General features: G+C 38.1%; 1 protein-coding gene across 1 annotated transcript in view; it reads left to right on the top strand.

Moving 5' to 3' along the window:
• The window catches only part of bmp1a (bone morphogenetic protein 1a), a 63,128-nt gene that overhangs the window by 29,848 nt on the left and 14,902 nt on the right, over nucleotides 1-18,378 (top strand). Inside the window, exons 6-8 of the mRNA XM_088336450.1 lie at nucleotides 1,185-1,363; nucleotides 2,382-2,487; nucleotides 15,106-15,230. Coding sequence (XP_088192576.1) covers nucleotides 1,185-1,363; nucleotides 2,382-2,487; nucleotides 15,106-15,230 — 410 coding nt within the window. The remainder of the gene's footprint in view (nucleotides 1-1,184; nucleotides 1,364-2,381; nucleotides 2,488-15,105; nucleotides 15,231-18,378) is intronic.

Here is an 18,378-nt window from a genome sequence, read left to right as displayed (position 1 = left end):
TTGCAAATATTTTAAGTGATTTTGAAATTCAAAAATACAATTTAATCCTTAAACTGTAAACATTTTTGACTAACCATAAACTCACCAAAATTAAATCAGGAGCACAATATTAAACAATACTTAATTTATATGTCTAGCAACCGTGTCATTGGACAAAGGGACAGTTTTTATTTTTGCTGACCAGCGGCCTTGTCTAATACTGCAGGCAATATTAGCTTCTCTGCTATGGTGAGGTAGTTTTTGGACTGAGCAATTTGGTATGCCCCTTTATATGATGCCAACAACACACACTGGTTTACTGACGTAGCGTTTACAATGCAGCAAGATTGTTGGAAATATTCGCTGTAAAAATCCAACCGGCTTATAGCGTCATTGAGGCCGGCAGTAGCTCAGGAGGTAGAGCGATCGTTTTAGGATTAAGGGATCCCAGTTCGAATCCCGGCTTGTCCGTGTTACTTGTCGAAGTGTCCTTGGGTAAGACACTAAACCCCCCAATAAGCAGGTTAGCGCCTTACATGGCTGCACAGATCACGGCCGCTATTGGGAAATGTGAAGCACAATGTAAAGCGCTTTGGGAAGTCATTGACTTGAAAAGCGCTATATAAATGCAAATCATTTCATTTCATTTCATTTCATTGGGGTTTCCAACATTTTGGTGGTGCCTTGGCTTCATACTGTCCACTACCAACATTTCTAAACACAGCAAGCACACCCGTCTTTCTTCATCTTCCACCGTAGCCACTGAAAAGCCGAGCGCTACTTATGCTAAGTGAGATTTCCTTGTCTTGGCTTTCGGAAGAAATTGATTTTTCTCTTTATCCCTTTTGTTTTTATCTTTATCTTTTTATCTTTTTATTCCTTTTAAACGATTTTTCATGGGACATGAGAAGCCGCTACCCTTCGTGTCTATACCTGTTGTGTGCAAATGACACATGCTCAGTACACACTTTGGTAATGAGAGCGCCACTGCCCCTAAGATAGTGGAGGTGAAACTGCGCCCCACGATTTAAAAATCACTGCTTTATATATATACACAGATTCTCCTCATAGACCCCCTTCTGTTGCGTTGAGGAAATGTTGCGGAGTGCATATAATTCAATTTTTCATTTTTATTGCTATTACTGTCGTTTGATTTATGAATTTGGCAAATCTACTTTTAACTCTGTTTGTCTTTTGATTGGCAGGTGCTGCTCTTATGTGGGCCGGCGAGGAGGAGGCCCCCAGGCCATATCCATTGGAAAGAACTGTGACAAGTTTGGCATCGTGGTGCACGAGTTGGGTCATGTGATCGGATTCTGGCACGAGCACACACGGCCCGATCGAGATGAGCACGTCAGCATTATAAGAGATAATATTCAGCCAGGTACATATCAGGATTTTGGCTAGGACATTGGGGAACGTTTTCTGTTTCGTTTTTTTTTTCTGTTCTGCAGGAATGCGTTAATACAAAAATAGAAAAAGTCAAGATCATTGTCTTTGGCTGTGTTTCTTGACCTTTTTTGTGGCAAGCTATACTTTGTTCCACTAAAATCTCGAGGCAAAAGAATAATAACAAATCATTTATTACATTTAATTAAAGGTTTCCTTTTCAAAAGTATTTATAGACTTTAGATTGTCATTATATACCGTATTTACTCATGTATAATGCACACTTGTTTAGCTCAAGCTAAGCATGGTAAATGACAAACGTTGTAGAATTCGTGCAGCCATGATGAAAATATTTAATTGTCTACATAAACTATGAACACAATACCTACATAAAATTTACAATGTATTTATTTAATGTCCTTTAAAAAAATCTTGATTTCTTGTTCTTATTTATGTCTTTTAGGACGACTTTCTGTCTTCTAATCTTCATCTTTGATTCCTTGAATAAATATTGTGTTCTTATACGATAAAATCGTATGTCTAATCACTGGTGTTCTAGTGGTTAGGGTTCGGTGCTCTCAACACCGTGACACGGGTTTGTTTCCCGTCTCAGCCAATGTTTTGCAAGTCAAATATAATGCAAGCCAAAAATATACAAAAACAAATGACAATATAGCTAAATTATTTGATCGTGAAACGTTTATTTATTTTCATTTTTTACAGTTCAAACACCATTTCCAAAAATGAATACTTTTCAAAATTATTTGCCTGTAAAACCCACTGAGACAATAATTGAATAATAATACATGGTAAATAAAACCTATCAATGCAGCAGTTATTGAGCAACACCGACAGGTAGATAATTCAGCAAATTTTAAGTAATATTTATTGTGATGGGGCACACAGTTTAAGAAACACAGCCTGCTATTTAGGTTGGACAAGTTCACCCAACGTTTTGGCCAGTGAATCTGCATTTCAAAGTCTAAACCAAGCTTGTTCTCTTTCGTTTACAGGGCAGGAGTATAACTTTTTAAAAATGGAGCCCGGAGAGGTGGATTCCTTAGGAGAAGTTTACGATTTTGACAGTATCATGCACTACGCCCGGAATACATTCTCCAGGTATGAGCCAAACCGTGTTGGACTCTGTTCTACAATACATGAAAACTCATTTTTGGTCAAGCCGCCCAGTCAAAAACTGCTTTAACCCATCATCTTGTTTTACATTCTTGCACAAAGCATTTTCTGGTTGCATTTCTGCAAAAACATTGGAGTTTTCTCCCTTGTACGTGGCAGTATGTTTCAGGTCCAAAGCAGCCACACACTAAAAGTAATACCCACCCTGATGATACCACGTTTTTACATTTCTTAGATTCCCTGTCCAACCGATTATTTTCTTAGTGCTTGTGAATTAGTTTAAAAAGCTTTTCAAACAGTATTTGGGTTGTTTTTATAAATGTTTCGCATTTCAGCGCCATTCAGCACAGCACTTAAGTCATGTGATTTGTGTGATATTTGGACAGCTGCACATTTAACAGAATCTGACTTTGGTAATACTCTATTTAAAGAACAAATTACAGGGTTCCTACGGCCGCTTGAAATCCAGAAATTTTAATATTGTGTTTTCAAGGTTTGAAAAGTGCTTAATATTTGGTTAGAGTGCTTGTAAATGATTGAGATTTTTGCAAGTCTGCTTAAAAATGACGCTAGCACTGCTATTTGGTGGCTTTGTTTTGCCATTGCATTTTTTCTTCCCTCGTGATTAACAGCAGCTGGCATTAGTTTGAATGGTAAAGGATTATCACACCTTTGCGTTGCCCCCAAGAGGACAAGTAAAAAGACCAAGATACTGGGAGCCTGCCGTTTTAATGAAAGATGGCTAGAAAACTAAAAAAAAAACAATGGCTAAAACGTGGAACAAATCCACGCACACCACGCTGCAAAGTATGCAAGAAAAACGATACAGTTCTTAACAATGTGAGAGTTTGCTTTCCTCGGTTATATGAAAGGTGATTTACAGAGATAACTAGCTTAACTATAATTTTTTTTGTTAACCGTTTTCTATATGCTACACCTAAACACTGCACTATGAAAATTGTATTTGGAAAAGCAATACATATCTATTATGGACATTTACTATGAACTTTTATTATGTAAAAAATATAGGTTGTGTATCCCTGTGGTAAATTTCTTCTTTTAATTGTGCAGTAGAAATTGAAAAACTGGATTTGAAAGTCCTTAAAAGTGCTGAATTTGCCGCTTAAAAAGGTTTATGAACCCTGAATTTATTCGATTTTCTCCAAGAACGAGAGAAGCCAACTACAATGCATTATCACGCTCCATATGCCGCACACCAGGCAGTTGTCACACTGCTGTGTCAGTGACAAAACACTAACACCATCATTATTTTACCACCTGGGGTATAAGCTGTTTTGGAGCAGTGAAGAGCGTAACATTTTGTGAAAAAGCCAGAGAAACTTGTCCCCGAGCCAGCAAACCATGAGGAGAGCTAACGTCAAACCGTGTCAACAAAAAGAAATCTGAGCATGATGAGCGACGGTTCCCTTTCAAGTAAAAGCCAAGTTTGCCTAGCTATATATTAAGTGTTTGGGATGTGCAAGCCACTTCCCACAGCTTGCTCAAATTAAAGCCACTCTTCCACTTTTATGGTTGCTTTTGTGGCGGCAGACCTCGTAAAACGACATCAGCCCCACGCGGCAACAGCGGCCTCGCTTGATGGCAGCAAAATGCCGACGAATCACTTTCGGGGCTACGTGCAGTCGCTCGTAAAAGTTTTGGTCTTCCACCTCGTTATCCAGTCAGAGGCTTTTTAAAGAGGGTTGTAATGAACAGTAACATAATAAAAGGGCTAAGATGGCGGGCTCATTTTCAGGATGTTTTAAGGTCCTTACGTACCCAATTACGGGGATATTGAATGAAAAAGGGATACTTATACCAGCCATTTGATGCATTTAATTTGAAAGTTTATGCCACACACAAAAGGGCAGCATTTTGTATCATATATTACATGTATTAACAACATGACATTTGGTCCTCATAAAAAACGTAGTACAGGCATTATCTACCAAAAAAAAACACATCAGTTTTTATGTTTGATTGACAGTTGAACAAGAAAGACATTGCCCAATACAAGCAAAAGGGATGCCTTACAATAGAGAACCAAACATAATCTTAAAGAAATATACACAAAATACATACATGCTCTTCTTGCTATAATGACCAGAAAGTTTATCAATCGTAATAATAATTAATTATATTTATTTAAATAAAGTTTTGAGGGATTGCGATAAAATAGATCTTTTTTTCTATTGTATTTCGGCAAAATTAACCCTTAACTTTTGGATTCTAAAGAGCTGGATTGTATAGGATAGGCTTACAGTATTACCTCGATTTTTGTGGTTTACCTGTTCCATAGCTCTTTACCTGTACAGAAACTGTTCCGTCTTTGCTGATATCTACAGGACATTTCCATTTCCATTGCCACCATGGCTTAAATGGCACTGTTCATATACAGTGGATGTCACTATTGATTTCAGCCATATATAGTGTAAGTCTATACTTCTGAAAACCTTTGTATAGACAGGACGCAGATTTGACATTTTGACTGTTGTCATTGTTTGGCAAGAGTCATAAATCATCTTTACCTGACATTTAAACATGTATGTTTAGACTTTTCGTGCAAACATAAAAAAACACTACAAACTGGCCTTTCGTATATTCTACCAGAGGAAACGGCAGCTAGCGTTAAGTACCCTTCCGAACGATATGGTTTCTACCTAACCCAAAAAGACTTTGACATGTTGCAGCCAGAGCAAATGTAATTCAATATCTGCTCAGGCACAACTCAAAATGGGAAAAACGAGAGCGCCTGGACTATGATCATCATAACCTCTGATATAAGAACCAGCTGTATGCTGCACTTTTGGTCTCCAAGAACTACACCCTCTTGCGTCGGTCTGCCGGTCTACTCAAATCAGCTGCTCTGTGCAACCCGAGCAATTCCAGGAAGCGGAGAGAGAAGCTTTGTCCAAACACACTCAGCAGCTGGGCGCAAGCCAGTGCGCAGAGCTGCGCTTTCTGTCCGTGGGTATAGGTCAGGAATGCAATCAACCTAGATGAGAAATAAAATTCACTTCACTTGCTTCGAGAAATACTGGAAAATCGTGCAGCGTTGAAGAGCGCCTGGTACTGTGGGGGAAAAAACTTAAGCCAACCACCAATTGTGCCAGTCCCACTCAAAAAAGAAGAGGAAGGCTTTCAATCTCCATCAAAGGTGTACTTCAGCTAGGAAAGAGAGAATGAGATGAAGAAAATGCTAAAAAAGTGCAAATAAGTTCAATATTAAAAATCAAACTTAATATTTTATGAGACTGTTTTCCCTCGCCATTGCATGACTTTCGCGTCCTCTCTGCAGCACATATTTTTTTCTGTTAATTGGTTTCACGTATAAGTATGCACTTTGCGGAATTACGGCGTCACTATGCAAATAAACATGAATTGACTTGACAAGCGCCTTTACACTCAAACTAATCGGAGAATTGCCTTCTGTTTCCTGGGCTCTGATTGGAGCAACAAATTAATAGTTTCCAAGGCTAATGACAATCAAATTATATGTGCTTTTTGTGAGCAAACTTCTGACATTATCTATAAAAGTGTGCCTAATTTCTTTGATCAGTGGCATTTTTCTCAGTGAGGGCAGATAATGATAGGAAAATGTCCCGGAGGAATCAACCTATGCATATGAGACCTTTTTACCATCTAAGGCAGTGTTTCGGTGGATCATTCGTCTCTTTACTACAAGTCATGAGTTCTTTGCGGCATTAAAAAGTGGGAAACTTCGTGTGTGCAGCAGTGCGCACAGTAAAAGGATAAATTCACAGGGTTTTCACACACTGTTGTTGGTATTTTGCCCCATTCCTCAATGCAGATCTTCTCTAGAGCAGTGATGTTTTGGAGCTGTCGTTGGGCAACGGCAACTGTCATTTCCTTCCAAGAGGTTGAGATCTGGAGATGTGTTAAGCAACTCCAGGAGCTTTAAATTCTTCTTACTAAGCCAATCCTTTGTTGCCTCGGCAGTGTGTTTGGCATGGTTGTCATGGAAGAACGTTTCCATATCTCATGGAATAGGACTCTTTTTAATCTCCTTTGCAAAAAAAAAAAACAGCCCCAAAGAGTGATGTTTTATAGCTCCATGCCTCACAGTATTTTTTTTTTTCAATCCATTATTCTTTCTCATCCAAACACAATGAATTATGTTCCCACCGAAATGCATATTTTGGTTTTTAACTGACCGTTGGACATTCTCACTCTTATCTTCTGGATTATCTAAGTGCTCTTAAGCAAACTTCAGATGGGCCTTTATTTGTATAGTGTACCAAAGGGGAATTGCAGGCTTCTTTCATCTTTTTTTGTAGAATTGTCTTTCTAGTCATGGATTGCAATGTTATTGTACATTGTTTAAAAAGAGATTGGATGTAGCACTCCAGGTTAAACGTGTATTGAAGATCTAAAATGTACATGGTAGTAAAATAAATGGAAAACATTGATAAAACCTGTACCTAAACATCAATCATTATTTAATCATGTAGTCAATACAGATTAATATACTTTTAAAGAGCGTAAACTGTAACATTTTTAAACAATTTGTTGAGCAGCAGCACTCCAATGGCAGAATTTCGTAGACCGTTTTCATATTTCGCAATTGTTTTAATTGTTGTTACTGTGTACCACTTCTTCCCCCATCACTAACTGTCTTGGTACCCATTATTATGGGAAGAAAAAAGGAAATTAAACCAACAAAATCACAATAAAATGAGATGTGGGCACTCTCAAACATGCCGATTGACTGAAAAGGTATAAAAGATCAAGAAGAGCATTGTTGCCATCTACTGTTAAAAGGTGTCAATGACCCTCTGTTTTTTCTTCCTCTTAACATTATTTTGCCAAGGCAAAGGCCCCAACCCATTTGAAATGGGCCAGCGCCCCACTGAAAATGGGTCTGTGACCCACCAGTTGAGAAACACCATGCTAAAAGACCTGTAGCATCTGCCAGGGGGCAGACAGTTAAAGAGGTGGTGGCTGGGGCGGGATGAGATCTCTGTAATGGTTTTGGCCCGCTGTGGTACCAAGAGCCGTCAATGTCCTCCTGACTTGATGACACACTGTAAGGTTATCCTGTCTGCTAGCGAGCACCTGTATGCCAGAATGTTCTCCACTGAGGCATATAGGATAACTTGCATGACATCCTCAATTTTAAAAAAATGTAGTCTCCTGTGATGAGTTCTACTTAATCATAAAAAAGAGCAGATATGATCAGTATTTAACCTTGTAAAATCAGACCCTATAAATCAAGATGTCAACCATGTGAATGGTGAGCTGCCACCATGGCATCCTGTCTGTGTCAAAATTGGCCATTACTTTTCAGACTGGACGCAGACTAAAGTGTGACAGCCAAAATATCCTGCCGGCAGGCCAAAAACCGACGTGCCAACTTGTGGCGCTTGCCCACTCTTTTAGACTGTCTGTGCCGCAGAGCACCTCATGAAAGGAACTGCTAAACTTCTGCCAGGTTCAAAGGAAGCAATTTAAAAACAGAAAAGTGCCGTGGATTAAGACAAATTATACATGAATAAAATGGGTGCTATACAAAAGGCTGCAAATGAACAGGCCAGAGAATATTCATTTTCATTATTTTCAATATATTTTCTTTTTTTTCACAATTTTCTGTTCAACCCCCCACCGCCCTTTTTTTTCCTTTTTTCTTTGTTTCCTAGAAATACGAAAAAAATATTCATTTTTTTTAAACGAGTGGGAAATGGGCTAAAATGTGTTTGCCACTCGTAGTGGATGTTTTTTTTTCTTCACATGATTAAACTATGACAACTAACAACAGTTTTTCTTCACAAATGTCCCAATTAGTATTAGTTAATTAAATTAGAATTAGGTTTATCATTCTATCAATTGCTTGCACGATTATTACAACTTAGGCGAGTCTTTGACTTTCTTTTATCCTATTTTCTCTATTCAGTCTTTATTACTTGTTTTATTCTGGAGTGCCACGTCTAATCTTGTTGCAAACAATTATCAATACATTGCTATCGATCACTGTCCATTTCAATAGTCACAAAAAAAATATTTTTTGTTAAAATAAATTCCAACTACAAAACCAAAGTCTTGTAATGGAAGTCACATGTTCTACCTGGAATTTAAACCATGAGTTAACATAAAAAAGCTTTTTATTTATCTATATTTATATTATATCAGTCAAGTAAATGTAAATGTGTGCAAATTGTCTGCATTTATATAGTGCTTTACAAGTCAATGAAGACCTCCTAAACGCTTTACAATGTGATTCATATATCCGCAATGCAAGGAAACTACCTTCTTATCAGGGACATTTCGATATACAGTATAACACAGAGGAGCCGGGAATTGAACGGAAGACCTCTTGATCCCTAGACAAGCGCTGAGTTACTGCTGCCCAATATATCCTCATCACACTATTTTCTTCTCTCTGTGCCACGTTATACAACATTGTAATGTAACATATGGGAAAGAGTTTAGCCAACGCCAACAACGTTGAATAAAAGTAGTGTGGTAATGAGATTATATCTAATGCAGGAGTTTGTACAGGTGCTTAAAATCCTTAAAAATGCTTGAATTTTAGTATCCGGTTTTCAAGAATCGAAAAAAAGTGTTTTAATTTGGGTAAAGTTTTTGTAAAGGCTTGAAATTGTTGCCATGTTTCTTGACAAGTCTGTTTAAAAACAACACTGATGCCGCTCTCTGGTGGCTTATTTTTGCCATTCTATTTCTTTTTCTCTTGTGATTAACGGCAGGTGGTATTAGTTTGTTTGCGGGTCACGTTCAATAGGACAGGTCTATGCTACACCTAAACAGGGCAACATGAAATATGTATCAGTGCATGTATTACATATCATTTAGAGACATTTATCATGGGCCATGCCATAAAGGTAGCATTTCCTATTGGTAAATTATCTTGGGAAGAACTTACTGCAGCTGAATATGTAAGCTATGTATAACCGTCATTTTAACACCTATTTACGCTCGTATATTTCATATCCACAAATATATTTGCAATTTACTCTAGATCTAAAAATCACATGTCCATATAAATGCACACGCAAGATTTAAAATCGTATGTGTAAATTGCAGATATAGTTGTGGATCTGCAAAAGTTTAACACCGTATTTCTTCTTCTAATGGTAATAATTTTTTTATTGGCCCAGGCCGTGAAAAGATAGTCAGACACTAATAGTACAGAAAAGTTTGTTTGCCCACTGCTCTAAAGTACATTTTTTAAAATGTTTTACCCACTTTAGCCATTGAACGTTCAACTAGTTCACCATGAGAAATGAAGTCGCATCAACTCCCAGTTAACTTTGAGCCACCAGACCTTTTCCTAAACTGAAGAAACTCCTTTGCAGCTTCTTAGTCAGTAAGACATTTGTCAGAAGATTTGATCCCCCCTCTTTTCGCTCGAGTTGTGGATTTAACCTCATAATCTCCAACGGCAATTTTCGACACAATGGCCCCCGAGTACGTTCAGTGGATAATCTCTCATGGTCTGGTTTCACTTGGGCGCCGGCTCAGTCCCAATTTGTGGATTTTTGTCGGACTTGAGAGGAATGGCTGGCGCTTTGAAGGAATGTTTCCCACAATTCTATTAGAAGGTTGTTAGCTTTTCACGAGTCCCTCCAAGCTCTTTGTTTGTATGTCATTAGGCTCTTGTACAGTAAATTGCTTGTTGCGATTGTTTTCTTATACTGGAGAAATAAAACAACATGCAGTAAAATAAGTTTATATTTTCCCTATTTTCCTTGAGAAACTACTTAATTAGAATGAAAGTTTACACAAACAGACTTATGCAACAAAATAACTAACTAGAGAAATAAGTTTAATAGATAGTGATGTTGAAAAAAAAAAGGTACAGTATAATTGATATATTGCTAATTTTTGCTGGCCCAGAATGGAGGCAGCGGGATTTGATCCGCCAACAACGTTGCGATAGACAGATGCAGAAACCAGAAAATCTTTCAACAAAATACTATACAGACGCTGCCCTACTTACAAATGAGATCGTAACGAGACCGTTCCGGACTATCGTTCGTAAGTTGAATTTGTTCGTATGTTGCTTCAGTGCTATACTTTGTATGGAATGTATGTTTAAGGTTTATATAAGTATGTTTAAGCCTTTAACCTGTATTGTTTTGTTTTAAAAAATAAACATTTCAATAAATGATATGCTCTATAAAGATAAAGGAAGTTAAGTTTAACTTACTTTTGGAAGATGAGCTTCAAGAGTAATGCGACTTCATCCTCCGTAGTAAAAAGTGGCCGAAAAAAAGCGATCAAACTATTTTTCAACCCCATCAAGCTTCCTTATTCCATTTTAATTTCAAATGAAACAGGTCGCCTCTTCTTGACTCTTTACACCAACCATGTTAAATGGATGCACGAGATATTAACGAATAAAAATGTCAAAGTTCTTAGCTCGCTGAAGATACAGTATAGAATGTTTACACAAGAACTAGGAAGAGGAAGCCGGATTTTTTCTTTGGGGTAGATGCTGGGTGACCTCTCACAGCGCCACGCGGCGGAAAGAAGCACTACAGAACTGTCCTCTACTCTGAAAAAAATGCACACAATACAAAATCTAACGGATATTTTTTCGTAAGTCAAATGGTCATAAGTAGGGGAGCGTCTCTATAAGTTTTTTTACGTACATGTACATATTAAACCAAGAGGTTATTGACACACAGGTAAAGAAGTGGCGAGACTGTTTAACCTATGCACTTTGCACTGAGAGTAAACATAGTGTGATAATGAGATGAGCCCTAATGCCCTTTTGAATGTCATCTGTACCACTGATGGTCTTGTGGTAAAGTGTGGGCGCCCTCACCAATGCGATCCGAATTCGATTTTTATTGGAACCAATGTTTTGCGGTTTTAATCATTGCAACATTAAATGCCATAAGTGTTATACACAAACACGGGAGCTCTGAGTGTAGTCTTATGTATGAAAAATATATGACAAAAGAATATTTCTTGGATGCGCCTTTTAAATCAGTGCGGCTTACAGTGCGGAAAATACGGTAATTGCAATGAGCAAAACTAAACCAAATTAAGAAAAAACAACATTAAAATAACTATAGAAAAAAAACAGACTACAGAAATAAGTACAAATCATTGTAAAATAACATAAATCATGTATAAAACATTTTCAAAAAACATTGTCAAAATAATCAATATAAGCAAAAATATTTGACGAAAGAAATGATTTAAACAATGTATTAAAGTCACAATGCGAGACTTCTTTTCAGAAAGTTTCTCCGAACCAACTCATTTGTTTGTGACAAAAATTCCTAGCTTACTCATCATTAACCTGAATCGACATGCAATCCCACGCCCACACTGATTATAATCAATTGAGGACTTCAAAAGTGAGTCGGAAAGCAAACACCTGCGGGACTTTCCTCACATTTAGTTTTTTTATTTACCCGTGGGACTAGAGGTAAGATCTTCGGCCTGAGTCTGAGCCAGATCCAAATTTCAGTCACGGTATCTTAGAGTAAAAACATTTTTCTTTTCAGTTTTCCAAGGCTTAAACTAAGCATTGTAAGTGACAATATGTGCTGCCATACCTTTATCTATACCTTTTAGGACAACCAAATTTCTCCCCTAATGCATTTCTCATTTTTCACTTCAGAACAACCAAAATACTTCTCACAAAAACCTTGATCTTTATTCATTTCAGAATTTTGTTCACTTCGTCGGTGATACAATGCTGTATTTCAGGTTTAATTTCCGACAATATTCGCAACATCAACAAAATGTCAATCATTAAGTTTGGGTTGGGTCGGGGTTCTTTCTAGACGACTTAAAAAAACACAACTATATATATATATATATATATATATATATATATATATATATATATATGTATGTATAAAATGCATACTAAAATGCCAGTGGCTACTAAACTAAACAAAAGACAAAGACATTTGACTGGCCATCACTGTTCTTCTTTCTCTCTCTCTTAGAGTGCAGTGATAAACATACATACTGCTGCGGTTTATGGCCTAATTTTCTACCTGTCAAAATGATGCACGACCTTAACATTTTCCCGTCAACTCTTTAAAGGAAATAAATCAATGTTAGAAAATTGTCGGTTTATGTAACCTTTGCAGATGCAGAAATGTAAACGAGTTAAATGTTTTACAGTCTTGTTAAACTTACAGGGTTCGTACCAGTTCTTGAAATCCTTTAAAATGCTTAAATTTGGATGTTGTGTTTTCAAAGATTGAAGATTGCTTGAATTTTGGGTAAAGTGCTTGTAAATACTTGAAATTGTTGCATCACTCTCAACAATTCTGATTACAAATGATGCCGAGACTGCTCTCTGGTGGCTTCGCTTTCTTTTTCCCTCTTGAGTAACTGCAGCTGGCAGTGGGTTCTACAGCATTTTCCTATTGAGCGTCATCGCCCCCTATGGGTCCCGCCAAAGAGGCTGGATGCATGCCACACCTAAACAGGCCACTATGAAATGTGTATTAGTGAATTGAGTATAAATTATGGACATTTATTATGGGCCATGCAAAAAAATAAGATGTTTTGGAGTGCTAAACTGTAACACCTACTGTATATGGGGAGAGTTGTCTCCAAATACAAATATATTTGTTATTTACTAAAAAAATGGTTTTGTATATATTTATTATATAAATTATTTGTCGCTCTGCAAACTACATGATTCATAGCAGACTTTTTCTTTCAACGATGCTAAAGAAATTACAAAAGGTTTAAACTTTTGAAAGTCAATTAAAAGTTCTTGGCCATGAGAAAACGTTTAGAATCCCTAACTGAATCACAAATATAATATGAAATTTTGGGTTTGCTTCGGGCTCGGTCCTGGAAATGGAAGTCAATTTGTCGGGCTGGGTTTGGCTTTAATACCCCCTGGCCTGGGCTGCGTTGGGCTGGATTATTTTAGACCTGACGTTATACATATACCAGCTGTGGACTCCACCCCATTTTTGGCCAAACTGAAAAAATGACACAAAATTATTACCAGAAGGACAGGTGCAGCAAATTTTTTTTTTTTACAAAAAAGCCAGGAGAGAACAGCAAGTCTTTAAAGACTCTTTTCACACTGCTGTCTTATTTGACACCTCGCTAGTTTCTCATCTCCATTTTTCTTGTGAGCATTGGCGAGCAGCGGCCCGGTTCTCCCTGCTGGTTCCCATGGTGATGTGCCTATCAATGGCGGGCATGTGCAAACACTGCAGCTTGAGCTAACAGTTAAGACTCTGCCTTCTTGTTTGTGTCTCTTTGAGCCTTCACAAACCTGTATGTCGGAGAGAAGGGGAGGAAAAAATCCACTCTCGCCGGTGATGGAGGAGACAAAGGGCAAAACTGGCAGGTCTCTATTTGAGTTGGCATACGTCCACGGGCTGATCTGTAAAAAACATTTTGGAGGATAAAAGTCCATTTTGGGCCTGATAAACCATGGCAAGGATTCTCACTTCTCTCACGAAAACAAGACATTAGGATGAAACAGTTTTGCCGAATGTAAACATTATTTTTACTTTTTAATGCTTATTTCTCAAGTGAAATCCTTTTGCTCAATTTAATTTTGATTTATTTTATTTAAAAGTAAAAGATTTACTTATTTCCTTCGACAAATAGTTTAGCTCATCTTAACACATTCAATGCCATAGCATATGTGTACGTTTTCATAAGCATTGTCCCAGAGTTCCAAAACGTAAAAATATGTTTTTCTTGTTTTATTTTGTTTGGTGCTGCTCCTTGGTAAGTATCAAGCCGCTAAGAATGGTTTCAGTATGATAAATCGCCATTAGATGGCAGGAGTGGCTTTGATCAAATTTTTGTCCACGCATTGAGGGAGCCTCCACTTCCTGTGTGTTGCTTCCTACATCAGGCAACGTATTTAAATAAATAACCCTAACGAGATAGATTAAAAAAATGAAAGGGTTGCTTCAAAAATAAAAAATAACTGATCTCCATTAAGATACCTCAAAACCAAAATACGTAATTCAATAAAATTGTTCACTTCCAAATACACAAATAAATAATCAAATGAAATTGTTCAATTCGCAATACATCGATAAATAAATATACGAATATCTATATAATTAGATAGAAGGGCTATGTAGTACAGTTTTGTATATATACTGTATGTATATGCATGTAGTAGAGGAGTTAATGTCTTTATCCTGGATATTGTTCCTACTTTGCGCAAATTCCCTTAATTTGGGTGGTTTAGAAAGGGATTCACAGCAAAAATTAGGGAAATAATTTCATGAAAAAAAAACATTTTTGGCTACACCCAAAGGAATGCTGAGGAGGTGGGACAAAAACTTTACTTTTTTTCCAAGAGTATTACTTTATGTACTACCTTGCTCAGCTACTTCGCTACCTGGTGCTCGTTGGAGACCCCTGATCCAGAGCATCTGCACAAAAATAATGGAATCAGGTCAGCAGGTTCACCCAACAATTCTGCAGAAGTTAAGTCCGCTTACGTTGAAACTGGATTAGAGCGCTGCATTTCTGAGCAGGCTTTGTTCTCACTCGTTCATAAATCGGAAAAGGCCAGTACAGTCTGTTCATCCCGGAATCTGCGTCCCTGTTGGAACGGGCTCCCAAGGGTCACGCGGTACTAACGTCTCCCTCTCTTTGCAGGGGCATCTTCCTGGACACCATCTTACCACGCTATGATGTGAACGGCGTTCGACCACCCATTGGCCAGCGAACCAGACTCAGCAAAGGGGATATCGCACAGGCACGCAAACTCTACAAATGCTCCAGTAAGACCAAAATGGCACATCCAGTCTGCTCCGGGCTCTTTACCCCCCCCCCACCCCTCCTCCCCACTGTCTATTTTTGCACATGTGTGAAAGATCTGCAGTTGTCCCGCTTTCTCCTACTGGTTGGGAAAAGCCAATCCTCCACGTCTTGATGTGGTGCGGGTTCTTGGATACAACAACCCAGACTCCCAAGTGGGGAGGAGTCTAAACACAGGAAGTCATGGCAGATACATGCTGGTCATGAGAGGACAATGGCTTAACAAAGTGGAGTGGGTTACGTAAGATCGCCGGCTTTGCAGAGCGCTTTGTTTACGCTGCCATGTAAACAGAATTGATAGTGTCAGCGATCGTACATGGGGAACAGACGTCCGCCGGGTAGATCTGATGCAGTTAATTACAGGTCAGGTCAGGATAGCCGAGCTGTCAAACAACGGCGATGGCTCTCAAAGTCGAAACAGCTGGCGGAGGCGGTTAGAACCTTATATGGAGATATATAAATATATGGATGAGTGTACAATATATACATCTGTGTTTGCTCGACGTCAGCTACCTCAATAACGGTCTTTAGGGAAGAACATCACGCACCCCTTTCGATCCATTCCTGGAAATCAACAAACCTTTCACAGTCATGGTTCTCCTATTCATGTTGCATTCCTGGAAATAATTGTCATCCCCTGCGTGTGCCCCAATTGTAATTTTAACCGTTATTACCCACGAAGGAGTTCTTGTTTTCCCACTTACACAACCCTTAGATTTTTTATTTTCCCTCTTTTAAGTGAAGCAGTTAAAACGGCAATGGATGCAAACATTTAAGAGATTTAGATGCGAATCTAAAATCTATAATTTTACCTAAACAAATGCATCATAAGCAGTGTTCATTTTACCTCTGAAAAGTGATGGGTCCCGGGGACTCGCATGCTAAAAATCTATGGGTCCCAACAGAGATCTATGGGTCCCCAAAATTTAGAGTTTTCGGGGTTGAAATTGTAAATCGGCAACAAACAACAATAAACAACAATAAATATATAAATCTATATATTCATTCAGTTTTAATCATCACAGTTAATTGGTAATACAAAGCTGTTATCACTTCAGATTTTTCAGTTCACAAAAATATTGTACATTATACAAAATAATATTGCTGAAATATTAGTCTATATATTCATGCAGTTTTAATCACTTTTTTCAGTTCATATATTCTTCGTGGTTTGCTGTCCCGCCACAGTTGTAATGCCTTCTCAATGTCCAATTGCAGCAACGGAATTTCCATAGCTAATTTGTGGTTTTCATGTCGTTGTGCCGATCCAATGTGCTTTTCTGAAAGTTCGTATTGCGAAATTATTTATGCAATCCAGTTTTTTTTTGTCACGCTGGGTGCACGCATCACAGAACATGTAGCCTCCATTATCATCCTCCTCATAGCGTAACCAGGAATATAATAGAGTCCATTTTGGCCGAAAAGTCCTTTTCTTGTTAGGAGTATTCTTTTGTTTATCTTTCGTCGAATCGTTCGCTTCAAAACACGTGTTTTCCTTGCCTTCGCGGTCTTCTGAAGAATTTCTTTGCTGTTTTTTCGTGCCGGAATTATTGCCGTTGTTACCACTTTCTGTATTATGTTTCGACTTATTATCGACACTGAAGAAATTACCAATTTTTTGTTGATTTGCACTTAATACCAACTGTTTTTTCGGAGGCATACTTCTCTTTCACTCGACAACCACCAAAACAATGACATCATCTCGAAGCAACGAGATCTCGTTTGCCGAGATCGGCGCGAGACCATAACAACAATGGCGGATCTGCCTGACGAAAAGTTTGGAGTGCGGTAAATCTTTGTTAAAAAAAAAAAGTAATCGGGTAATAATGACAATTTTGTGTCAAAAAAGTTGCGTCCCGGAGACGCACGTTGATTTGACACAATGCGTCCCCAGCAAAAATTATGCGTCTAGGACGCAGGGTCGCGGGCAAACGAGAACACTGCATAAGCCTGCTGTTTTTGCCTCCTAGAGCCTGAAAGAACATTTGCCAGTTTGACAACGGCCATCACGTACATAATGTATCACATACTCTGGAGAGTTGGTTATTTATAGAAGGCTAGGTTTATTTTTGAGGATGCTTAAGATAAAGCATCTCAATGGTGAACTCGTGGATTTATCACAGGAGGTTCCAGATACGAAATTGTTGGTTTATGTTCACAGGGACGTACGGTTAAGTAATCTAGGGCCACACTTCAGATTGCGCAATCCCACACTAAGAGCCTTTGAATTGACAAGTGCATATGATGTTACCACAGTCGGACATTTGATATTTGTTTCTCGATTGAAGTCTTTAAGTGCAGCCAAGTACCTTTTATTATGTCACTGTGCCGTGAAATTGATTTGCCATCTCTGTTGAAAAAATCAAGCCAGTCAAATACTATACTGACTAACTCCAGACACCAGTTGGCAATGCTGCTTCTCAAAAGCCAACCAACTTGAGCAAAAAGCAGAAGAGAATAGCTCAATTTAACGAAGGAGTACTCTCAAGTCGTGGTTGAAACGATTTAATCATGAAGGCTTGAATTTGAACAGCGATTAGATCAGCCCTTAAAATTTAAATGAGATAAGCAATAGCTTTCAAGTAATACATCACAAACCCCTTTGTTTTCTTTGATTTGTGCTCTCAAACCAGCCTATATTTACAAAAAAACAAATAAGTTAGGAACAATTGTTTCACATGTGATGTATGAGGCCCTGATCTTTCATTTGGTAGCCCAAATTCACAATTTTTTGAAAAAATCACGACAGCCGATTTTATTGGGTTTCCTTCAGGATGAAGCAATTATTAGTGTTGCATCGATTTTTGCATCCTTGGTGCATCGCAATTTTTTCCTCTCAAATAACTTTGCGGATATTTGCATACATCGCAGAACTCTGGTGTCCCTTTAAGACTGCCAGTACTTTGAGAACTGTATTCGGTTTACTGGGCACTGATTCGAGCAATCTGAATGAATTGCTTACATGACATACAAAAAAACTCTTATACAAACATTAATCAAAGGATACTTTAGTTCATGTCTATTTATCTACCCTGGTCATATCCCTCGAGAGGGGTGACCTACAGCAAGACAAACACATATACAAAACAGGGAAAAGAAAAAAGGGAAAAA

The sequence above is a fragment of the Urocampus carinirostris genome, chromosome 5, assembly GCF_059441175.1.
Source record: "Urocampus carinirostris isolate Australia breed hairy pipefish chromosome 5, RoL_Ucar_1.0, whole genome shotgun sequence".
NCBI lineage: Eukaryota > Metazoa > Chordata > Actinopteri > Syngnathiformes > Syngnathidae > Urocampus > Urocampus carinirostris.
The sequence above is the reverse complement of the archived record's forward strand: the minus strand, read 5'-3'. Positions and strand labels throughout refer to the sequence as shown.